The sequence below is a fragment of the Lemur catta genome, chromosome 6 (genome assembly GCF_020740605.2).
Source record: "Lemur catta isolate mLemCat1 chromosome 6, mLemCat1.pri, whole genome shotgun sequence".
In the NCBI taxonomy this organism is placed as follows: domain Eukaryota; kingdom Metazoa; phylum Chordata; class Mammalia; order Primates; family Lemuridae; genus Lemur; species Lemur catta.
Window position 1 is genome coordinate 77,532,375 of NC_059133.1, and position 24,802 is coordinate 77,557,176.

At 36.5% G+C, this 24,802-nt stretch overlaps 3 protein-coding genes across 15 annotated transcripts in view; 2 read left to right on the plus strand and 1 right to left on the minus strand.

Annotated features, from left to right (window-relative positions):
• The window catches only part of KRAS (KRAS proto-oncogene, GTPase), a 45,711-nt gene extending 43,166 nt beyond the window's left edge, over positions 1–2,545 (plus strand). Inside the window, exon 6 of the mRNA XM_045554181.1 lies at positions 2,394–2,545. Coding sequence (XP_045410137.1) covers positions 2,394–2,442 — 49 coding nt within the window. The 3' untranslated portion in view covers positions 2,443–2,545. The remainder of the gene's footprint in view (positions 1–2,393) is intronic.
• On the minus strand, positions 115–9,816 carry ETFRF1 (electron transfer flavoprotein regulatory factor 1). 6 transcript variants are annotated; one of them, XM_045554187.1, is made up of 4 exons: positions 9,732–9,772; positions 5,961–6,043; positions 1,110–1,197; positions 115–1,034 (listed from the first exon to the last, which is right to left on the minus strand). In XM_045554187.1, exons 3-4 carry the CDS (start codon positions 1,158–1,160, stop codon positions 813–815), a joined length of 273 nt encoding a protein of 90 aa, XP_045410143.1. In that variant the 5' UTR covers positions 1,161–1,197; positions 5,961–6,043; positions 9,732–9,772; the 3' UTR covers positions 115–812. The 6 variants fall into 6 exon arrangements, 5 of the variants coding, with proteins under 5 accessions (XP_045410143.1, XP_045410139.1, XP_045410140.1 ...); XM_045554183.1 differs by lacking the exon at positions 5,961–6,043 and having other exon boundaries at positions 9,732–9,816; XM_045554184.1 differs by lacking the exon at positions 5,961–6,043 and having other exon boundaries at positions 9,728–9,789.
• Positions 9,817–9,897: 81 nt separating this feature from the next.
• DNAI7 (dynein axonemal intermediate chain 7) overlaps positions 9,898–24,802 on the plus strand; it is a 61,499-nt gene continuing 46,594 nt past the window's right edge. For 6 of the 8 annotated variants that reach the window (XM_045554190.1, XM_045554193.1, XM_045554195.1 and 3 more), the window contains exons 1-3: positions 9,898–10,007; positions 13,094–13,111; positions 24,560–24,644. In XM_045554190.1, coding sequence (XP_045410146.1) covers positions 10,005–10,007; positions 13,094–13,111; positions 24,560–24,644 — 106 coding nt within the window. In that variant the 5' untranslated portion in view covers positions 9,898–10,004. Of the gene's footprint in view, positions 10,008–12,586; positions 12,616–13,093; positions 13,112–24,559; positions 24,645–24,802 lie in introns of those variants that run through there. The other 2 variants (XM_045554198.1, XM_045554191.1) reach the window with 2 other exon arrangements.

Consider the following 24,802-nt stretch of genomic DNA (forward strand, 5'->3'; position numbering starts at 1 on the left):
CATTATGTAAAGGTTTAAGTGTTTGCTTAAACTTAAAACCCATATTAGGTTTAGGTTCACTGCATTATCAACTCATTTTTAAGTAGATGTAAGACAGAGCTGCCTTTATGACAAAAGAATATAGATTTATTACTTTTTATCAAAAAAGGTAATGGTGTACAATAGGTGATTTGTTTTTTAAGGCCCAAAAGTAGCCAGCAGCAAAATTAATGGAAATAATTGAATAGTTATGTATATAATACCAGTCACTGGCAGGCTATTTCAGGGTCAAAAGTAATCTGGTGACTCTACACATACTATTATTTCTGTAACTACATTTAAATCATTATCAGGTACTGCTTGTTTTGTAGTGAATTTTGAACATGTGCTATTAATGTACCAAAATGGTCAAAAATAAGGTAACTCCTTCAAAAGTTGAGGAATAAATGTGTAAGAAATTATTTTGCTTATTAAATGTACAGTAAATGGCATTCTTTTGTCAGTAAAATGGAGAAATGGGCTAAGAATAATTGGCTAATCCTCTTAAGTTAGAAAATTTGAGTGTATAATATTCTCATCCAAAATTGGGTACTCATTAATTTATAATTGGTAGTATAGCTAAATTGCTTTTAGTATAAAAATTGAGCATGAAGGGTTGCACTGATAAAGCTGTCTATATGAATAGAAGTTGAAACCTATTAATTTTAGTTCAGTAGGGCAGCTCAGGTATTTTTTACACAACGTGTATTTTTCCGTTTTAAATTAGAATTATTTTACAATACTTGGTATACATAAACAGCTGGCACTGATTTTCTGCTTTCTAGTAGTAATGATCAGTTAGTTTTGTTGATATCTGAATAATAGCGTTGTTTCATAGCTCTGTATTTCCTAAGGAAGTATAAGGCTTCTAGCTCTTTCATTACAAATTCACCACGTCGAATAAGTTCTTTGATCTTCTCTGGGTCCTTCACATCTTTGTTTTTAAGGAAAACGTTCCTCAAACGCCTTTTAAAATAGTCTGCTCCTTTTGGATATTCTCGTCCAAGATACAGTAGCTGAAAAAAGAAAGACTATATATTTCTAAAGAATACAAGTAATATAATATGTTTTTAAATTGGCAACATACTTACATTTTTATAAAGATTCAATACTTCTCCTCTTAAAGAATTGGCCATTTTCATTTGTCATGTAAATTATCCACTTTTATATATAACATACCTAAAGAAAAGGAAAATTTTTTGCAAATAACTATTGTCTTAAAGAATCAAAGAGAAAATATTTTATACATTGGGAAGATGGTAACTTTTTTTACATTCAAAAAATATTTATTGAGCACTTTTATGTCCCAGGTATGGGGATATAGTTATGAACATGTAGATAAGATAATCTGCTGTCACAGAACTTCTCATAAGGGAGACATAATAAGCAAAGAAGATAATTATGAATTGTGAGAAGTCCTGCGAAGGAATTAGGATGAGAGAGAGAAAATGAATTGTCACAGATACATAGATGTACCTCCTTTTATGCCACAGTGGAATGAATTAGAACTAGATTTGAATACCAGCTGCATAATGTACAGATTACTTAACCTTGCTGAGTCAGTTTTCCTTATCAAAAAGGAGATTATATTTACCCTGCTCTCAAGGCAAGGCCAGATCCATTTGAAAGACATTGAGAAGAAGTCTAATCAAATCTGGAAGAGTGCTTACCCAGAGGGAGGTAAAAAACTAGAAAAAACTGGGTTTGGGCCGGGTGTGGTGGCTCACACCTGTAATCCTAGCACTCTGGGAGGCCAAAGCAGGAGGATCACTTGAAGTCAGGAGTTCAAGACCAGCCTGTGCAAGAGGGAGACCCCGTCCTCTACTAAAAATAGAAAAATTAGCTGGGCGTGATGGTGTGTACCTGTAATCCCAGATACCCGGAAGGCTGAGGCAGGAGAATCGCTTGAGCCCAGGAGTTTGAGGTTGCTGTGAGCTAGGCTGATGCCATGCATGGTACTCTAGCCCAGGTGGCAGAGAGAGACTGTCTCAAAAAAACAACTGGGTGTGTGAGTCAAGCAGGTTAGAATCAGGGGGAGATGGGCAATAAGATTGGTGGTGTAGTGGCCAAATGAACAACTTATCATAAGGGTGTTCATGAGCAGGTAACGTCCAGTGGGATGGATAGATCATGCTTCTTTATGTGTAATTTGTTAATGTTACTAAGGAGAGGTGGCTCCTTAAAGGCACTGTGTGACAGCCTAACCTAGGGAATAATTTCCATTACTTGTTACAGTTGTGAGGATTAAATCATAAATTCCTAACATTGCATCCTATCAGGTAGACATAATTCTAATTTGTTCTATTATGTTAAATTTGATTACCTGATTAAAGTGGTGTTTACCAAGATTGTGCACTGTAAAATTATTTCTCCAGGAACCTGGTCCTTTTAATGGAAAAACAGTATTCACAAACTACAGCCTAGATGGAATATTTTAGAAACCAGGATCTGGATGCTAGAAATGCTCATTACTATTGCATTGTCACTGTTCCCAGGTCCTCTAAGTGGACAATGCTACAAGTGTATGTATGTATAGATGTAAGTATAATATGTGTGTATATATATAATTTTATACTAATCTATATAATCTGATACCTAACATTCAATTCCAACACTACAGGGTTTATTTTACTTTTTTCTTTCCATAGTTTTAATACTGTTGTCCAATAATGAGGAATCTGGTTCCCATTGTTTTCAATAAATTTACTTTTTGGATTATCTATCACCCTTCATCCCACTATGTAACCAAATTCCTGGTGCTGTCACCACTTAGCACACACTCTCTACTCTCTGCTTGAGCTCTGCCACCATCCCACACACATCCTCTTCTCCCCATTCCCGCAGTTCCTGTCACCTACCCCTCTTGGGCTCAGACAACTTATGCTGCACCACACCCCCCTCCTGGAAATGTCTCACCCAGTTTGGACACTAACAACCTGTGCCACCACCCTTTTCCCCCTACGAATGCCTTCCTCATCCCATGCTAGGCTGCTGCTATGCACAACCCCTTGCCCCCCAGAGACCCTCCTCACCCTATCTGGGTTCCAGTACCCTTGCTGGGCTACTGCCTTGCTAACTTCTTGTCTCATTGCCACCCCTTGCCCAGATGCCTACCTTGCTCAGCCCCACATAATGGCTTTGGACTGAATTATTCTGAAGGGCAAGCAGGAAGCAACTTACATTTTTTAAATAGCCTTTTAGATCAGTTTTAAAGATTATTTCATAGTTAAGTAGTAGAAAATGTAGATTAAAATTATAGTACCATATTAAATTTTAAAAATTGTATAATTTAAGTCCTCCTATTTTATTTTGGTTCAGCCTTAAACTATAATAGTGTAGATTTTTACTGTGACTTTACCTGCCCCCCACTCCCAACTTTTGGCATTTTGAAAATTTATATCTTTCATAATTTGAAAGGCAGGGTACCAGTGCTTTCATGTATTTCATCTTTTAATTATATATAAAAATACGAATAAAATATGTGCAAATTAAAGAACGTAAAATATACATCTGAGTACCCATCATTCAAGTTATGAAACAAAATCTTAGAGGGGTGTCAGGCACAGTGGCTCACACCTTTAATCCCGGTGTTTTGGGAGGTCAAAGCAGAATTGCTTGAGCCCAGGAGTTTGAGAGCAGCCTGGGTAACACAGTGACACATCCATCTCTATCCAAAAAAAAAAAAAAAAAGCAAAAATTGGCCGTGTGTGGTGGCACATGCCTAGCTACACAGAGACTGAGGTGGGAGGATCACTTGAGCCTTGAGCCCAGGAGTTCGAGGTTACAGTGAGCTATGATTGGGCCACTGCCTTCCAACCTAGGTGACAGAATGAGACCCTGTCTCTAAGAAAAGAAATTAAAAAAAATTTTTAAATATCTTGTAAGTCCCCATGTCCCCCTCTTATATTGCATCTCCCTGTCCATCTCTACCAAGATAACCTTTAAGGACTTCATAATTCCCGTTTCACAGTTTTCCTACCCATGAACATTGCCCTAAATAACCTATTTAGTTTTGACAGTCTGAGCAAGCATGACTCTAGTAAGAAGAGGCAAGAATGCTGCTGTTAAATGAAAACCAACAGTTCTAGTCTGGCTCTACCTTCTTAGTTAGCAATGTCATGAGTGAAATACTGGGTCTTCCACAGCTGAAGCATGTGGAAAGATTGGAGTGTAGAATTGATATTTGATTTCTGGCCAATATATAGCAAGAATAGGAGAGGAGGAAGACTGTATTTTCTTCTTTATGCTCAAAGCCCAATCAGCTTCCAGGAATAGGTTGAAACAGAGGGTAAAAATGAGTGTTCTCAGTTGGTCCAGTCAGCATGGCACAGAAGAGAGCAGGAATTTCATTACCACATTGTCAAGACAGGGCAAGTACTGATTAAGAATCAGGGCGAGATCCTCAGGCAGCAGGGGGTGATAAAAGCCACGAATGTGAATCATACTGCTTTATTCCGGACTGGCTGCTTTCTATATCAAGGGGTACACAGTTGTGCTTGGATCTTTCTTAACCATCCTTCTAGAAATTCCTTTTCTCTCTCTCTTATGTTGGTTATCCTATTTTTTTATATTCCAGGTGTTCCATTTTCTGGTTTTATTCTTGTTTTGGTGAAGCACATCCTCTATAGCTTCCTGGAAAGTAAATGAGACCGTGGATGTCTAAAAATGGCTGTATTTGTTTGCTAGTTTAGCTGAGTATAGAATTCTAAGCCAGAAATAATTTTTTCAACATTTTGAAGCAGTTGCTCATCTAATTTTGCTTCCAGCATTGCAATTAAGAAGTTCAAAGCAGTCTGGATCAGTGATCCTTTGTATTTTTTTTCTCTCCCCAGAAACTTACAAAATCTTCTCTAGGAATATTTTGAAATTTTACAGTGATGTGTTGATGCAGATTTATTTTCTTCTATTGTGCTACATTCAGTTGACCCTTGCAATCTGGACACCTGTTTCCTTCAATTTGGGAAAAAAAAACAGTAAATTATTTCATTCATGTTTCTTCATAGTGAAGTATAAGAAAAAGTATTTCAAAAAAGATAAATTATTTCATTCATGATTTCCCACCCCTTCCCCATTTTCTCTTTTTTTCCTTCCTGGAACTCCTGTTATTTGGATTTTTGAACTTCTAGGCATGTCCTTTTTTCTTCCTCTAGTATTTTTCATTTCTTTGTCTCTACTCAATTTTATAGGGAATTTTATCTTCATCTTCCAAGTGTTCTGTTGAGTTTTTCATTTCTGCTATAACTTCCAAGAACTCATTATAATTTTTTTTTCAGTATCCTGTTGTTTTAAGGATGTAACACAGGTGATTTTGCAGTTACACAATATACATATTCCTGGGAAACCTTCCATCTTGCAAAAAACACATTAAAAATAACTGGGCTTATGGTGAAAATAGATTTGGGGCAGACCACTCAAATCTTATGCAATTGTAATAAGAGCACTAGCAAAAATAAACCAGAAAGTAGTGCCTGGACAGTTAATTTGGACCACACAGATTGCTCTCAGCATAGCTGAAGACTACTACAGAGATGTTAAAAACACTAATAGAGTATCCTGGGAACGGGAGTGGGGGCTTTATTCCAGGAAGGAATCAAAGATGCATAAGTCAACCTTTGGGGATGATGGGTATGTTTATTATCTTGATTGTGGTGATGGTTTCATGTGTGTATATATGTGACATATATTGAATTATACTTTAGTTTATTGTATGTCAATTCTACCTCAGAAAAACTGTCAAAAAGTAATAGAAATGCTGCCAAAAGTCTAAGAGCAGGGCTAGGAGACACTGAGGTACACATGGAAGTAGATAGAAATTTATCTAAACAATAAGGCTGCCAATTAGTGGGTAGGATAGGTGCAATGACTGCATAAGATTTGGGGTATGCCTCTCTGAGGAGGAAGCCCTGGGTATAAGCACTTATTTTAAATTTTTTAAAAAATACCTGAAAGGTACCTTCTGCCAGTATAGCAGCTACCAAAGATCTTTAATTTTCTTGAAGCTCATCAATGTACTGCTTTTCTGGTTCTTCTTAGAAAAAAAAAAAAATCACATAGGAATCAACATTACTTCCATGTTAATAGTTGTTAAAATTCCCCTATTTAGTAGTTTATGAGCTAATTCACATAACAAGCATTACATTGTAGGTGAACATTTTTTTTTGAGTTCACTAATATTAGCTTTCTTGAAATTGTTGTTTTACTTCAAATTGCTTTTTTCCTGCTTACTTTTGTTTCTGTCACTTCTGAGCTCTCTTCCAAAGTCTGGTAATCCTTTTCTGACCACTCTGAGTGAAAGGATGAAAAGGCTTTTTAGATAGCCATACACTGGTTAACCGTAGCAACTCAAGCTTCACTTACCGTGCTCTGAGTGGGCACTTTATTGGGGAATCTCCGATAACAATATCTTGTATTGTTTCTATTGAGGTGGTCAATTCCCCAGAGGAGAGTCTTCTAATCTTCTGAGGATTTGCCTATTAAGTATTAAAACGTGAAAGCAGAATGGGGGCCTTGCATTCAGGATTACGTATAGCTAAATTCACTTAATTCCTATTTTTATCGTGCTTCACATGTACGTTAGTATGCCTGAGGATGTCCTTGTCCAGGGACTAGTATTACTTTGTCCCAAAAATACACCTCTAGTCTTCTGTGGAACAGAGGGCTGCAGTTACATAGAAGTGTTTCTCAAATAGCTTTTATATAGTCCTCTTACTTCATTCTTCATTTGTAATTCCAGGGCCCCTGTTTCAGTGCCTTTTGAGAATTTTCCAGTATAAAATTGGCTTTTCTCACGTGCTAAGTCACACTCATTCATATATTCCAGCTTCTAAAGTTTTACTGCTGTCATCTCTCCCGTATTTCCAATTTATTTTATATCCCTTTACTGAAGATTTAGTGGAGTTTTGGAAGGGAGTGCAATTAGTGTATTTAGCCCACTATATTAACAACTACGTCATTTTTAAAACTTTTTTTTTGGCAGAGTCATTTCCAGTGTAATTTAATCTTCTTGAAGAATGACTCTTAAGAACCATGTGATTTTCAAATAATTCAAAATTAAATCTACATAGATTTAAGTCAAATATCAAATTATAGCCTCTTTAATGCCTGGAAAAGAGCTTCAGTTAATTAAATAGCTGCATTTAATTCACAATTTGTAATCTGTGAAAGCTTTTAGGAACCTGGCTTAAGTTGTCCTTTTTAGGTGTCCTTTTTACAAATTATGCATAATAAAAGATTTGCCTAGCAAAAATGTAGCTAATGTGGCTAAAGTAAATTTGTCCAGTTCTTTGATATGTTAACTTATATGCACTAATGCAGTTTATCTTTATTATTATACAGTTGACCTTCAGGCATTTAGGTTTATTTTAACCATTGGGAGAAATAGGGCTCACAATTTAGTGAATGAAACATTTGAGCACAGTGGGGACCTGAGGCTGATCCTGAATCCTGCACAGAGTCATGGAAGTTACTACTGTAAGTAAAGAGCCAAATGAGTTAGGGACTAAGAGAAGTGCCCCAGTAGTCTAAGAACTTGGATGTTTGTGGTGGGTGAGAGGGGGATGCAATCTCCACTGACAGCTTTTTTTCCCAGTGTTTCGAGGGTAAGGGGTTTAGACTTAACCAACTCCAGTTCTGGGTTAACGAAGAAGTGTCATTTTATTAGGAGTTATGGTGCCCAAGGTTGTTCATTCATCCCAGTAAAGTTCAGACGACAATAAAAGCTGAAGGAAAACTGGCAAAGATAAGGCAGTACAATGTTATTTGCCATTTGGTTCTAGTAGACTTGACTCAAACAACAGGTGAAGCACATTTCCCCAAACTAGTCAAGCCTAGAAAGTTTCAGACAAAAAGTTATTCCAGCACACTTGCCAGCACCAGAGGGTATATAATCGGAGAGGTAGAGGGCAAAATCCCTTGCTTTTCATACAGTTTGGTCTAGGCCTAGAAACCAGATTATCTAAATAAGTTGAAAGAAGATGGCTATGCTGCATGTTCATAAGAGGCAAGAACTACCTCTACTTGAAAATAAAGAAGAATAGGAAACAGACCTTCTTACCACTTAAGCGGCTTGCACAAGGAGTACTAAAAAAAATGAAGGTCATTGGCATGATCCCTTACAACACAGTGACCCCTCCTCCCTATGAGGGAGGTTGATAGAGTGAGAATTTGAGTAAATCCTCTCTTTTAAAGGCCTACTATTTTAAGGTAATTTTAGATTACCATAACACCACCTTGCCCCATCAGGCTTAGTTTGAGTTGACTGAGGGTTTTTTAAATCATGAAACATTAGTTTTGTTGAAAAAACTAACTTAAAAGCTATCCTCGGCCGGGCGTGGTGGCTCATGCCTGTAATCCTAGCACTCTGGGAGGCCGAGGTGGGTGGATCGCTCAAGGTCAGGAGTTCGAGGCCAGCCTGAGCAAGAGCGAGACCCCCGTCTCTACTAAAAATAGAAAGAAATTATATAGACAGCTAAAAATATATATAGAAAAAAATTAGCCGGGCATGGTGGCACATACCTGTAGTCCCAGCTGCTCAGGAGGCTGAGGCAGGAGGATCGCTTAAACCCAGGAGTTTGAGGTTGCTGTGAGCTAGGCTGACGCCATGGCACTCACTCTAGCCAGGGCAACAGAGCGAGACTCTGTCTCAAAAAAAAAAAAAAAAAAGCTATCCTCCATATCCGATAGCTATGGTAAACTGAATTAGAACTCCCTAGGAAGCTGACATTAAGATGTTTTTATATTCCTACCAGGATTTGGAGATGACATGTCATAGCTATCACATAAACTTGATTTCTGTTATAATGGGGATAACAGTTGAACCCACACAGACTAGCTCAGTCCTACTATTTATTTATAAATAATACATTTAGTCAATGACGTTACAAAGAACGGAGCATTATAAAATTAGAATTCAGAGATGAGAAATGGTGCCACCCAGTAATTTTTAAAAGTATTTCAGGTCTTGTCATGCTAAAACAGGGTTTATGTAGGTCGTAAAATCATAGAGAATTCAGTTGACCTTTAGAAGAAGAGCCTCCCTTAATTTCCTCTCGTGTTCCTGCTGGTCTAAGGTGCCAGTGTTCCTTCATGTGGGGAGGAGACTGAAATTCAGAAGGTCGTGCTGCTGGTGAGTACAATTAATCTGTGACCTTGGGCAAGTGGCTTAATGTGTCTTCCGGACCTCCGCGATCGTCATGCGTGCAGAATATTTTACCCAGAAATGGCTTCAAATCACTTCCAGTTCTTGTTTACGACACTTAGGGAAAAGGGCATACATGCTGCACAGAAAGTAAACAGAATGAGCAGAGCAGAGTCCGAAGGTCGTTAATCACAAAATAACCAACTCTCTTGGGCTACCTTATTTACCTCCTTAAACTGCCAAATGAGCCTCGTTCCCCTGCTGGCCCTAACCGTGCTGGATCGGGCAGCCCACCCGTGCTGCCAATCGCTTGTCCCAGTCCCATGCCAGCTCCCTTCCTTCTCGAAACCCTCACGGAAAGACTCACCCCAACACACTTTAGGAAAACAATGAGGGAGAGAGACTGTCAACGTCAGAAGACGCCCAGAACCCTCTTCCAAACCCCCTCTCGCCCACCACACATTCAAAAAGCACACGCACCGGTCCTCGCCCAGAACATACGCACCGCCTCCAGACCCCGGCTTAAGGAAAACAAAACAAAACAAAACAAAACGTCCAGGCGGCTGCACTCACTCACTTTCCGGCACGCCGCAGCCGTAAAAGCCGCCGACCGCTTGGACGCCTGGACCAGTCAGCCGCGCAGCTGGGCGGGGCTTGGCCACCTGTCGGCGAAGGGGGCGGGGCTCAGGCCGGAAGCGCTCCCGCGCGACTGCGCAGATCGGTACCGGAGCGCCGGCCCTCTTTCCCCGGAGCGCAAGTGGATGGGGCTTGTTGTCTTGACAACTCAGGAGCGTTTGTCCACACAACTGAGCTCCGACTTTGCCGACTACGGAGGTCGTGCTTGCTTCTCATGGTAAAAAGGGGAAATGAGAGAGACGGGCGAGCGTCCATTGTGTTTCGCTGGTGTTAAAGGATGTAGTAAGAGCCCGTCCTATTTTAGAGGGGAGTGGGTTGGTTTAGGAAAGAACTCCTACCCCGGGGAGGGTCCGCCCTCTCCTGCCCCGGGGCCTTCCTGTTCTGGGTCTCGCGGCAGGTGGGAGTCCCAGACCAGTTTCTGCAAAGGGGAGATGGTCAAAGCGGTCACACTGTATCGTAATCTCTCATGGTGCTAAACTTGAAGATTTGTCCCAACCTAGCAACTTTTAATAATGTTAGACGTTCCCACTGAATTGCTCTCTTATTGCAACTTGGCAGATTTTTATACCTCCTCGTCAGTTAAAAGCTGATGCAATTTACTATGCTTTGAAAAGTTGTTTTATGTGGTTTTTGTGAGAATGTGAATTGTGAGCCGGGCGTGGTGGTGCGCGCCTGTAGTCCCTGCTACTCGGGAAGCTGAGGCAGGAGGATCGCTTGAGCCCAGGAGTTTGAGGTTGCTGTGAGCTAGGCTGACACCACGGCACTCTAGCCCGGGCAACAGAGTGAGACTCTGTCCTCCTTCCCCCACCCCCCCCCCAAAAAGAATATGAATTGTGATTCAAGGTACTCACACTGCTTCTCGTTTTGTTTTTATGCACTCCTCAAGTGCCGTGTTTTTACCAAGGAGACAAGCCAACGTGTAGCTATAAGATTATCTCTGTTCTCATTTTCTGAAATATGATTTCCACCAAAACATCTTCTATGGTTAAAACCAGAGGAAGTGAAGAATGTAATTATTCAGTTAATTAATTCATTAGTTACTGGAAAATATTGAGTGCATTCTTTGGACTTGGCACTGGGCTAGAAGCCAAGGATACAAAGATGAATATGACAACCCTGCTATGGGAGACAGATTTTAAAAATTAATTACAATACAGCTTCATAAATGTAACCATTGAAACATCTAAAATGGGGTAACACAAAGTTGGAAATGATGAAATTGTAGGGGGGAAGACGAGAAGGATAGAGTGGTGCTTTTCAACCTGTTTTAATGTATCAGTGAGTCTTCCACAAGTGGTAGGACGAAATAGGGAATGGAGAACATTCCTGGCAGAATGCAAGTGGACCTTAAGCCAATTTGAAACTGCTGATAAATTGGGACAACGATAAGCACCTGTTACTTCCCAAGGGGTACTTAAGTTTCTTCTTTGGTCCTTCTTGCAATGATTCTCAAAGTGTGGACCATGTAACATTTACTTCTAACACACCTGGAGTACTTGTTAAAAATGCATATTCCAGGAACCCACTCAACTCCAAATTAACTGTTAGTTTCCTAGGGCTGTCAAGTAAAGACGTGCCACAAACTGAGTGGCTTAAACAACAGAAATTTATTGTCTCATAGTTCTGAACACTAGAAGTCCAAGATCAAAGTGCCAGCAGGGCTATACTACATCTGAAGGCCCTTGGGGAGGGTTCTGTTCAGACCTTTCTCCTAGCCACTTATGGTGTTACCCAGCAATGGGCTGGCTTCTCCACATGCATAGAAGCCAATAAATACTACGGCACTGGTTTTTAAGGAAAGAAAAAGCTTTATGGTGAGTCAACTGGCAAAGAGGGGGCAATGCTCAAATCTTTCTCCCCAGTCTGGGGGTGGGTCAAGCTTTTATGGCATTTCTAACTAGTCCCAGGTGATGGTAATGCAGAGGGTCTGCCAGGCTTGTGGTGTTAACAGTTAGGCTAAGGCTTTTCCCATTGCATATGGCCTGAGCTATGTGACTTGCAACTTTGGCTCTGCACCATCTGTGACAACTTAAGCAATGGTTGATTGGTTTTAGCTGGTCCCAACGTTGCACTAGTTTTTGATTTGTGGCAGCATAACTTCATTCTCCCCATGGTGTTCTGCCTATGTGAGTGTCTGTGTCCAAGTTTCCTCTTTTTATAAGGACACCAATAATTGGATTAGAGGCCTACCCTGTTTTAGCATGACTTCATCTTCATTTAACAAATTAAATCAGCAACTACCCTATTTCCAGTTAGGTCAAATTCTGAGGTACTAGGAGTTAGGACTTCAACGTATGAATTTTGGAGGGACACAATTCAACCCATAGCATCTATTGAATCACAGTGTGGGAAGGGAAGTGAGTGTGTACATTTTTAGGCCAGGAAGATGCATTTCTAACAAATTTCCTAGATGATTCTTATGCCCTCTGAACTTTGAGAGCTAGTTTACTGTATAATGTTTCTTCTGATTTATAGCAGGAATGAGAATATGTACTTACCCCAAACTTGCTTCATATTAAAAGCACTAATGAGAAGCGACAATTTGGCCATCTTTAAAATATGGCTACTTGAGAACAGGGGCAATGCTATTTACATATTCTGCTGTTTAGTATTTATTTCAAGATAGAAGTATGTTAACTATTAATTGATAGCAAATTTGATCAAAATAGAACCCATTTGTGAAAATTATGTGGGTGCAAAATCTCTGCTGTTCCTGTTTATATCGTCTCCAGTGCCTCAGAGTGCCTTGTGTGTAAATCATTAATAAATATCTGCTGAATGAATTAGTGAAGTATATGCACTCTTCAAGAAGATATAATCTACTGGTATGTGTTAATTTTAACATTCACATTTTGTACAGTGATAATCTTACGCTGTGAACCAGTGTTTCCCCTGTATTGCTCTTTAAGCATGAAGTGTATAATCTTATAGTCACATGATCTCCTACAAATTCTTACCAGAAATCTGATGGACACATGAGCCTAATAATGAAATTACAAGTGGTATTATTGAAAAGTATTCATAATTGTTAATCTTTATTGATATTCTGTGCTTTCCAAAATAATTTCTGAAAAGATCTACTTTAAAACATATTGCTTCTAGTTTTGTCTGAATTCTTTTCTTAAGAGCTTTTTATTTGGGGATAATTTTAGATTTGCAGAAAAGTTGCAAATATGGTACAGAGTGTTCCCTTATGTCCTTTACCCAGCTTCTCCTAATTTTATTACATAATCATGATACTTTTATTAAAAGTATCTGAATTCTCTTTGAAATTTATCAATTCTTTTGTTTTCCAACTTTTAGGGTCCCAAAGCAAAAAAGGTATGTAAAAATTTTTCTCAAAATAGTTGTACAAGGATTTACATTGTATGAACAAAGTGTTTACAGAATTTTAAAATATTTTTCTGGTTAACTTTGGCTCATAGAGTTTACTAAGCTTATTAGACATTAATGCTGTTTAAATCATGGAATATTCTTTGCAATAGCAGGATACATTTCAAATTTGACATGAAAAGATACTTTTAGTTACACAAAGACTTTTAATTTCTGGTTACACAAAGACTTTTAATAGCCTTTAATTTTTACTTGTATCTAGATTTGTGTCTAACTTTGAGATACATGTCAAATTTGACATAAAAAGATACTTCTAGTTACACAAAGACTTAATTTCTGCTTACACAAAGACTTTTAATAGCGTTTAATTTTTACTTGTATCTAGATTTGAGCCTTTTTGTTGCTTCTGCTCTAGAAAATGTTGAATTAGGAACCCCTTTTCTTCATTCCAGATAAACACATAAAAATTTAGTTGTAATACCTACTGTGAATTAAAAATGCACCCTAAGGTAATATGACTTTAAATGGGTTGCATGGTAACACATACTTGTTTGTTTGGGGTTTTTGTTTGTTTGTTTTTTGTTTTTTTTGTACTGTGTAGAAATTTGAGTACAATAAGGAATATACTGTTCTATATGTCTAAAATGTCCCTTTCTCTCCTACTTTGAGGCAGAGAATATAATCTCTTGACTGGCAGGCCAGATTTATCCTACAGACATATATTTTTTTTAAATTTTAAATCAGTTACCAAACTGTTTTCACCCCAAAATCTGATTTGCATCTATTCTTAAAAAATTGGAAATCTGATAACATTGGTCCTATAAGTCCTATAAGGTAACACTTGAATGGGTTGAATAGCAGCTACTCCTTTTAGGAGTGCATAAAGTCTTCAGTTTGCTATACTCCTGACCATGACCAAACCCTTTATTTTATTTACCTGCCTGGTCCCAACAGGGATTTGGGTCTGTAATGCCTGCTTCACGGCACATCTTAAAGGTCACCTCTCTGTAAATTTTCCCATCATTCTCTCTTGAGGAATCAACTATACTCTGTGTTCTCATAGCACATGCGTCTTGTAACCGTTATTTTACTGTAGTTATAACTGTTAGCTCTTCAAGGTCAGGAGTGTGCCATTTTTATGTCCATAACATTTAACACAGTGCCTGGCACATAGTAGAAATTCAGTCCATATTCATTGAATGGATATGTGCAACCCCATTTAATCTACCACCACTTAAAAACACTTGGGCTCTTGACTGTTTAAAAGAAATGCTTATATAAATGTGTATTTAATATTTATACAGGTAAACACTTAGGAAATACTGTTGAATGCCTTCTTTGTTTTCTTCTGTCAGTCAGTTGGATGCACTACCAACCTGATACTCTTTTAGGAACTGTGGATATAACTGAGCAAAATGTATGAAGGTTCTAGAAACATTCTTATGGGGAAAGCATTCTGAAGGGCCCTATGTGCCTTTGCAGTCATTCATTGGTTTGTGTGGACCTTCATGTTCTGTTTTAGGCTGAAATCTTAGAGGCATCGTTTTAAATCTGAAATTTCATTCTAAATTACTTTGGTGCTTAATCACATATGCATGGGTGCTAAATGAATGCTTTTGGCTTATCATGTTTGTAGTGTTGCTTGTCTGAGAGAATGGTTAGATTCTTCCTATGAAATTTGAAACCAAACCCAGGAAAGAAATCATTTACTTTTTAATTATTCCATGTTGAAAGATTGCAGTTTGGGGATGAGGAGAATCTGTGAAGGGAATTTACAGTATAGTTAGGAAAACACTGAAAGACATATTTTATTCTTTCTGACTTTAGAAGTCTTTTTAAGGAAAAAATACTAAACACATATGGTACAATATTAAAATAGCATTAAAAAATGGAAAATTGCCCCCACCCAAGATATCTGATCTGCCTTCCTGGAAGAACCATATATATCTTTTTATAAATTTTCTAAATGTTAAAGAGTACACGCACACCCCTTGTCAACCCACCTATGGGAGCATTCTGCACCTTCTATTTTTCACTTAAAAGTATTTTATTAATTCTAGGGTACTCATCTTTTTACATTTTAACATTACTGAAATTGAGATATGTCTTATAATAGATAGTTTCTTAGAACCATTGCAGTCCTGGATTGACATCCATTTCTTCCACAGAGGATGTTTGTTCCTGTTAGTCACTCAAGCTCATCATTAACTTGATATTACTTTAAATTCTCTGTCTGAGGATTTTGGACCACACTAATAGTATGAGTCAAACCACAAATCCACGTGAACTGGCTTGTGGTTTAAATTCTTAGGGAAATTTTTTCTTCCTTCTACCCAACGTCAGGGCTGAGATATGCAAGTTTTTTTTTGTTTGTTTTTGTTTTTTTTTTTTTGCTGTGCATTTCTCTATTGTGGTTCATTTGTCTTTACCTATTTCCAGCTTTATACTGGTGTCTCCTTCAGACTCCCATCTTGGGCATTATTTCTTTTTGGGGTAGTAATAAATGAAAAGTACATCTTACATCTGATTAGGTTCAAAGGAATAAGTCTTCCTTGGGGACCTTTTTCTTTTGGCACATTGAGATTACATCACTCCTTTTCACAGCTGCATCATATCCCATTGGAAGTAGATACCATGATTTAAGTCCTTGCAAACATGGAAGAACATTTATTTCATTGATTTAGCAGTGATCAAGGCATTAAGTGAACAGTAGCAAGACAAAGTTCCTGCCTTCATGAAGCTTACATTTTATTTGTCAGGTGAGATAAGGAGTGGGGAAATAAATAATATAATTTAAGATAGCTTTGAATACATGGAAACCAAGTAAGAGATCAGTGAGAAATGTGAAGGGGATAGTGGTGATACTATTTCATACAGACTGATTAAGGAAAATAAAATTTGAGAAGAGACCCAGATGAAGCAAGAGAGTAAGTCAGTAACTACTGGGGGTCGGGGGAGTTAATGAGCATTCTAAGCAGGAGAAACAGCTATTGCAAAGATTTATGATTGGAAGTGACCTTTGAGAGAATGCCAGTGTGGTTAGACTAGAGTGAGTGAGGTAGAAAGTGAAAGATAAAACGTGGAGGGGGAGGGGAGTTGGGAGGAGAGGGTGGTGGTCCGTGGTTAAGAAGGAGCCGGTTTGTACTTCATGGCCAAGCAGGCCATGGTGAAGCATTTGGATTTTTATTCTGAGTGAGATGGATAACTGGGAAAATCATAAGCAGAAGAGTGACATGATCTGATTCACATTGTTAAAGGGTCAGTCTGACTGCCATGTGGCAGATTCACTGTAGGAGGATGCAAGTATAAAAATAGGAGGACCCTTTAGGGACGTTATTGCAGCAGTCTGGGTCAGAAGTCTTCAAACTGAGGTAAACCTACTTCTGGAAGTAAAGTGTGCTCTCAGGTACACAAAGATTTTCTAAGAATGTAAGGACACAGATAATTTTATGGAAATCTATTTCCACATCATCAGCTTTTATATTTACCTTTTCCTTTTTACCATTACATCCTCCGCTGTCACAACCACCCTTCTGCTTTACAAAACAAAAGCTTTTCTCGTACCCACTCTAAGTCTTACTGTGGTTCATTGGTCTGGGGTATGAAACCAACAGACAATTCCAGACATTGGTGTTGGCAAAGCTCTCCTTAATCAAGGCACTAAAGACTTCTTGTTTTAGCCTGTCATACATGTGTTTCTGTAAGTAGTGAAATGTGTCACTAGAAGTGTTAGATATTCTGAATTCATATATATTGTAGTGTGGAGTGGTAGGAGGAGTGCTAATTTTTATTTAATGATGTTGCCCATGAGATTATTATCACACTATGGTATGAAAAAAAAACTCTTTAACAATGTAATTTATTGATAAAACATCCAGACTACAAAGATAATATCATTAATTTTTTTAATGAAGAAAAATTAGGGTATCAATAAAAAGGTAAATGAGTTTAATATTTCTACATGGACCTTAAAATTGCCTTTTGAAACTTCCTGTAACTTAAATTAGTACCATTCATTACAAAACTTAGGAAACTGTGTACAACTGTAGAAAGGATATAATACCTGGTGCACTGTTAAAAGATCCATCACTGCATTAGTGTTGGATCCACCATACTTCATAAAATATATGAAATAACAGAAAACATTGATTAGATTGTGGGAAGAATTGCCTTACAGATTGATGAATACACAGATGATTCCAGTTATTTTCAGTTAATAATTTGTGATTTTTCTTTCACTGAAGAAAAATTGCATTATTAATGAAAATTTGGTATTCAAATTCTTGCCTAGGAATACCATTGTGAAGAGATTTTACAAAACTTTGAATACTTCTATTTGAATTGATTTTATTTCAATTTATTGAAAATGGTGCCCAACTACCTCCAGGCATGGAATTATAATGGATAGGTTAAAGAGGGGTCTTATTGCTCATATCTGTACTTTAAAATTCTATTTTCAATTAGGAACACTGTATTCACAAACAGGCTTTGGTTACCAAAGATTTTGTCCTAGTTTCTATGGAGCATTCAATGTTGACACTACAATATAAATGGTATTAAGTTTAGGACATTAAATTTGCATCTTTTTAAAACAATGTATGAGGAAATTAAATCAGCTTACACCTGGCTCATAATCAGAAATGAGATAGGTACCATGAGGATGCATATTAACATATTTATTTGTACTGAAAAATGAAGTCAATCTGTCAAAAAGTCAGTCTGATATGGCCAATTGGTTTAAGTTCGAGGACAAGTTTGCCAATTAAGTAAATGATAGACATTTTTATACTTCGAGATAAATCTGCAGCTTTGTTTTGATGAAAGTGATGAGATAAAAAATGTTATTTTTATCTTTACATTTTCATTAATATTGGGCTTAAGAATTTGGAGACTACCCTTTCTGACAAAAACAATAAGTAATGCTGACTAAAATATATACATATAGATACAACTGTCATCTTAAATGCATTTAAGAGCTGATAGGACAGTAAGAAATTATTAGGGGAAAACTTAAGTGAAAACATGAACCAAAGGAATAATGGAAGCACCAGTACTAAAACTGTTTTTATCATGAGGGCATTTGCAGAACTGGGCAATACTTGAGCTTTGGTCTTAACAGCAATGATGGAAGCCAAAGACAGTGGAATGATGTCCTCAATATGCTGAAAGAAAATAACTTCCAACTTAGAATTCGGTACCAACCGAAATAATTCTCAAAAATCAAGATGAAATAACATTTTCTCACAGATAAAAACTGAGTTTGCCGCCTGCAGAGCATTTAATCAAAAGGGCACCTGTGCTGGGCGAGGTGGCTTACGCCTGTAATCCTAGCACTCTGGGAGGCCGAGGTGGGCGGATTCTTTGAACTCAGGAGTTCGAGACCAGCCTGAGCAAGAGCGAGACCCCCGTCTCTACTAAAAATAGAAAGAAATTATATAGACAGCTAAAAATATATATAGAAAAAATTAGCCGGGCATGGTGGCACATGCCTTGTAGCCCCAGCTACTCAGGAGGCTGAGGCAGAAGGATTGCTTGAGTCCAGGAGTTTGAGGTTGCTGTGAGCTAGGATGATGCCACGGCACTCACTCTAGTCTGGGCAACAGAGTGAGACTCTGTCTCAAAAAAAAAAAAAAAAAAAAAAAAAAAAAAAAAGGGCACCTGCACTTGAATGTTTATCGCAGCACAATTCACAATTGCAAAGATGTGGAATGAACCTAAGTGCCCATCAATTCATGAGTGAATTAACAAAATGTGGTATATGTATACCGTGGAGTATACTTAGCCATAAAAAGAAAGAAATTAATGTCTGCAGAAATTTGAGTGGAACTGGAGATCATTATCCTAAATGAAGTATCTAAGGAATGGAAAAACAAATACCACATGTATTCTCTAATAATTTGGAACTAATCAATGGGCACACATGGGCACAGAGATAATTAAAAGTCATTGGAAATCAAGAAGGGAGGAGGGGGGAGAAGGGGATGGGTTAAAAACCTACCTAACAGGTACAATGAACACTATTCGGGTGTTGGACACACTGATAACCCTGACTTAAGCATTATAAAAGGTATCCATGTAACAAGAACATTTATACCCCCTTAATATTTTTAAATTAAAAGACAAAAGGCAGTTATAGAAATAAGGAGGGTCATTTTGTAATGATAAAGATTTGATTAACCAAGAAAATATAATTTTAAATTTGAATATATCTAATTACAAAACCTTGAAATATACAACGCACAAATTCAGAGGACTACAAGGAGAAATAGACAAGTCCACAATCATAGTGTTAGATTTCCTCTTTCAGTAGTTGAAATAACAAGCATTAAAAAATCAGTAAGGATTTAGAAGATTGGAACAGCATGATGAACAAATCTACTGAATTTGACACACTTAGAACACTGTATCCAACAACCAGAGAATTTTAAGAACCTACACTTTTTCCCATAAATTGATAATATAACTACTATAATATAATATAAAACTATTCCCAAAGTTCAATGAATGAAAACAATTCAGAGCATGTGTTATAAAGAATAATATATTTAAGCTAAAAAAGAAATCAGTTGTAAACAGGAAGACACAATATGCATGGAAGTTTTAAAACATTCTAAAGTGAGTCAAGAAGGAATGGAAATTAGAAAATATTTTTAACTCAATATTAAGGAAAATACTTTGAAATTTGTGGAATATTTCTGAAGCAATACTTAAAGGGAAATGTGTAGCCCTAAATACTTATATTACAAGAAGAAAAAAGGCTGAAAATTAATCAACTAAGCATCTTTCTCAAGAAGTAGGAAAAAGCCTGGCACAGAGGTACAGAAAACGCCTGTAGTACCACCTACTTGGGAGGGTGAGGTGGGAGGATCTCCTGAGCCTGGGAGTTCAAGGCTGCAGTGAGCTATGATTGTGCCACTGCAGTCCAGCCTGGATGACAGAGTGAGACCCTGTCTTGAAAAAAACAACAACAAAAAAACGCAAAGTAAGGAGAAGGAAGGCAATAACAAGGACAAATACAGAATTTAATAGAAAACATACAGTAGAGAGAATTAATAACCTCAAAGCCTTCAAGTCTTCAGTCAAATGTCACCTTCTCCATGAGGCCCACCCTACACACTCTGTTTAAAATTGTGATTCATCCCTTCCACAACTACCCCAACAGTCTGGAGTCTGCCTACTTACTTATCACCCTGTAAAATATTTTATAATTTATTTTAAAAAAATTTTTATTGTTTTTGCCTTTCTCTTAACATTTGAATGTAAGCTTTATAAGTACAAGGATTTTTATGTGTTTACTGATACCTCAAATGACTAGCACGTTAGACTCTTAATATTTATTAAAATAATTGAATAAATGAACAAGATACTATTTCTTTAAAAAAACTGATAAAATTGACAATTATCTGATGAGGTATATCAAAAAGAACAAAAGGCATACATAATAAATATTAGGAATGAAAAGGGAGACATGACTTCAACAATAAATGACATTACTTGAATAACTTTACATGCCAATAAATTAGAAAACTGAGATGAATTGGACAAATAGTTAGAAAAAATAAGCTGTTTTCATGAAGTAGAAAACCTAAATAGTCTATAATAATTTAAGAAATTAAATCAGTGGTTATATATCTTCCCAGAAATAAATTTCTAGGCTCACAAGTCTTTATTAGCTACTTCTTCATTCAAAAGTAAATAAATAATTTATACAAATTCTTCCAGAACATGAAAAAAGAGGGAACATTGTTTAATTCATTTTGAGTTACCTGGATAACCTGAAGATAGTATGAAAAAGGAAAATTGAAACCCATTCATGAACATAAATGTAAAAATCTGAAACAAAATGTTAGCAAGCTCAATCTGAAAGTGTATAAAATGATAATAGATCACGACACCTTCATTTTATCCCAGGAAGGCAGAATTGGTTTAATATAAGAAATTAAATGAATGCAATTAGATTGAGTTAGAAATTCAATTAGTGTATGTTACAATTTGATAGGTTATAGAGCACTTCCTTGTTTTGATAAAGGTGTCTATATTTTTTTTAAAAAAACTTCCAAATAAGCAAAATTACTGAAATTAACAAATATTGACTTGGGTAATGATTGTGTGAGTGTAAATTGGAATAATTACTTTGGAAAGTTCAACTTTAGTAAAATTGAAAATGTGCATACCTATCAGCTTTACTCCTAGGTATGCATTGTTGAAAAACCCTTGCAAATGGACACCAGGATGGATACATGCACTCTAAGGTTTTAGCAGCGTTATCCATGATAGTAACAAGCTAGAAACAATACAATGTCTATCAATAGAAGAATGAATAAATAGTTTCTATTCAGTGAAGGTATGTAGCTACAGCTATATCTATGAACATGAATGAATTTTACAGGCCATAATGTATATCTAAAGAAGTGAATCACAAATAAGGACAAATATTGTATTATTTCACTTACATATTTAGAGTTGCAAACTCATAGAGACAAAGTAGAATGGCGATTGATAGGGCTTGGGGCAAGGGGGCAATGGGGAGTTATTGTTTAGTGTATACAGGGTTTCAGTTTGGGATGCTGAAAAAGTTCTGGAGGTCGGTGGTGGTGGTGATGGTTGTACAACAAGGGGAATGTACTTAAAGCCACTGAACTGCACACTTGTAAATGGTAAATTTTATGTTTTGTATACTTTGCCACAATAAAAAAAAGCAAATCACAACAATATACATAAAGTATAATTAAATTTATATAAAACTATATTGTTTAGAGATATGTACATAAGAAAACAAAAATAAAATCATCACAAAAGTCAGTAATTATCTCTAGGGATAATTTTTTTATGGTAAATAAGTATGTAATTGTTGGCATATGATATGGAAGGAATTCAAAGAACTGCATGATGTTACTATAACAAACCTCTTCCCATTGACTTTTTATTATAAACTGGATTTCTCATTTCATATATTTGTAAAAATTAAAAATAGAATCAATTTGAATCTCTGTTTTATTCAGGAATAGCTAACATTTACCATGGGTTATGAGCTACCAGAAAAAAGAAAAAGCCCAACCATCTCATCAAGAGATATATATCTAGGAAAAATTTAATTTTTATGTTTAATATTAATTTATCAAAATTTATAATATATATTGCTTTGTTCAATTATGTACTGAAAATAATTATAAGATTAACTCAATCTAGAGCAGAATTTTTAATACTTAGAGCCAAGAGAAATAAATTTTTCAAATTTAAATTTCCATGCATATTTGTGTAACAAATAAATATGAAAAGAGAATCAACAAAAGTTTTTATGAATCTTACCCTATTACATTAGGGTAAGATTCTGTGAGGGAAGTGGAGTGGAACTATGAGTTCAAAGAGAAAAAGGACTAACGTTTTTATTAATGATAAGCTTGTTCATACTTTTAAATCGATGACATTGGCCATTAAATCTCTTTGATATGTAGATTCCATTGGATATATTTTAAATAGGAATGAGTATACTTAAAAGTGCTGTCAAATAAAACTAAAAAAATTTAAAAAGAAAAAAATGAAAAACCCATAAAAAACAGTGCTGTAAAAGTTTGACAGATTATATACTAGAAAGGACCATAAGCTTGTGATGAAAAGTTTTCAATGCCAACTTAAAAATGTGTAAAAACAAAATATAGTTTATCCACTGTGGTGGGAAGGAAAGCAAACAAAAATATATATAGGTTCAACTGTTTGGTGTGTAAAGGAGATTTTTTTCTCTTCTAAAAGTTTCTATTTTCTCAGTGTTGTAAGATCAACAGCTGAGAATAGGAAGGAAAAGAGAATTAGGGAGGTTTGAAATGAGAATGAAATAGTTATGGGAATACTGGACAGTGCATAGAGTCTTTTGTGCTCATAAATTTGAGTTCATGTATTTTCCTTTGGCAAGATTCAGCTGCTCCTGTTGCTAGCACGGAATAAATGGAAAGTTTAGTTTAACTAGAACTAGGATTTTGCCAACTGAGCTTTTTAGAAGAAGAGGAGAAGAGAGGAGGTGGAAGTATGTAAGATAGTGATTATGGTCATGAGCAGGGAAATCTAACCTAGGAAAGGAAGATATGAAGGTGTGGAAGGGGTTGATGAATGGTGAAAAAGTGGTATGGCCAATGGACTAGATATTCCAATGGAGCTAAGGAATTCTATGAGCATTCTGGAGCAGGTGAGCTGAAAAGAGAAGACGGTCATCCAAGAGTCTGTCTATACCAAGGATTAACCACTCTTTGTGTGGATTTCTCCTACATTTACTCTTTCTTCTCTTTCCCTTCCGTTTATGAAAATGGAGAAGTCATTATCACAGAAATTGCTCTCAGATCTGGTTCTGTAGCCCTAACCTCTTTGCTGAGCCTCAGTTCTGCAATTCTAATGCCTGCAAGCATTGCCTACCAGCATTTCATACTATTAATAATTCTATGAAAATTCCTTTCAACAATTCTCTCAAATTCACTTGTTCTGGACTGCCATTCTTCCTTTTTCCCTCTCCTTGCCTTCAGTTTTAATCATTATTAAATGTTAGCTTATAAAATATTTATCAGATCTTCTTGATTTCCGCTGTCAAGACTTTATTGAATCTTGTTAATAGTCATCCAAATGGTATCCCTTTTTAAAAGTTTTTTCTCAAATACCAGGTTAATTTTCAAAATTATGTTTCTAATGGCCACAGCCCTTCTCAAAAAACTTTTAATAGTTTTTCATTTCTCTTCGAATAACGTCTAAACTCTTTAGCATAGGCTCTAGCCTTCTTTTCCATTCTCATTTCCTTCATCACCTCCTCTTGGAGTCTTTCCAGAGCTCACTGAATTTGTTGGCCTATCCAGTGCTCTTTCAGCTCCTTATCTTGCACTTGCATTTCCCTCTTCTTAGAATCTCTTCCCCTGGATGTTAAAATCCTATGGGCACAAATTTAAATACCCCCTGCTCTGTGAACATTTTACCTGATCCCTGTGCTGTTGAAAGTAATCTCTCCTTCCTCCAAACTTGCAAAATAACTCTCTGTTAATCTGTTATGATCTGTTAATCATAAAAATAATTTTCATTTTTATGTGCACTTTTCAAACTGCTTTTACATATATTTTACTTTATTCCTTACAACAACAAGATGAGATTTTCTTTAGCACCATTTTAAAGATGTGGCAACTGGGAATGAACAAATTATTTAAAGTGCATATACTTGTTACTGTCACCCTTGCCTTTGAATAATTTATATGTTTATTTTTCTTATTTGTTTCCAGACTTTGTCCTTCAAAGCACTGAGTCGAGGCTTTGCACTAACAGGCAGTCTTATTTGTTGATTGAATACATGAAAGACTGGTTTCATGAAAGCAAAAATGGTTTTCATAATTACTATTTGAGGAGATGTGTTTTTAAGTGACTTTGGTGAATGTTAATAGTCTTTTTTATATTGTGGCTTTTGTTAAGTCTGGCGGTAAGAAAAAGAAAATCACCAAAGCTGAGCGATTAAAGCAGCTACAAGAGGAAGAGGAGAGAAGACTGAAAGAGGAAGGTACAAAATAAACTGATACTATTTCATATACAGATAATACTAACAATAAGTTGGTATTTCTGTAATCCATCCAATTTTTTTCAAAACTCTTTAATTTTAAAATTGAATCTGTTTTATAATAAATACCTACCATTTAGAGGGTACCCAGAAAGATCTGA

Excerpts from the sequence above, each read along its gene's own strand:
- ETFRF1 (XM_045554183.1), bottom strand. The coding sequence starts at position 1,160 with ATGAAAATGGCCAATTCTTTAAGAGGAGAAGTATTGAATCTTTATAAA. Across the intron at positions 1,035-1,109 it reads TATTGAATCTTTATAAAAAT|CTACTGTATCTTGGACGAGA; the intron begins GTAAGTATGTTG and ends TTCTTTTTTCAG.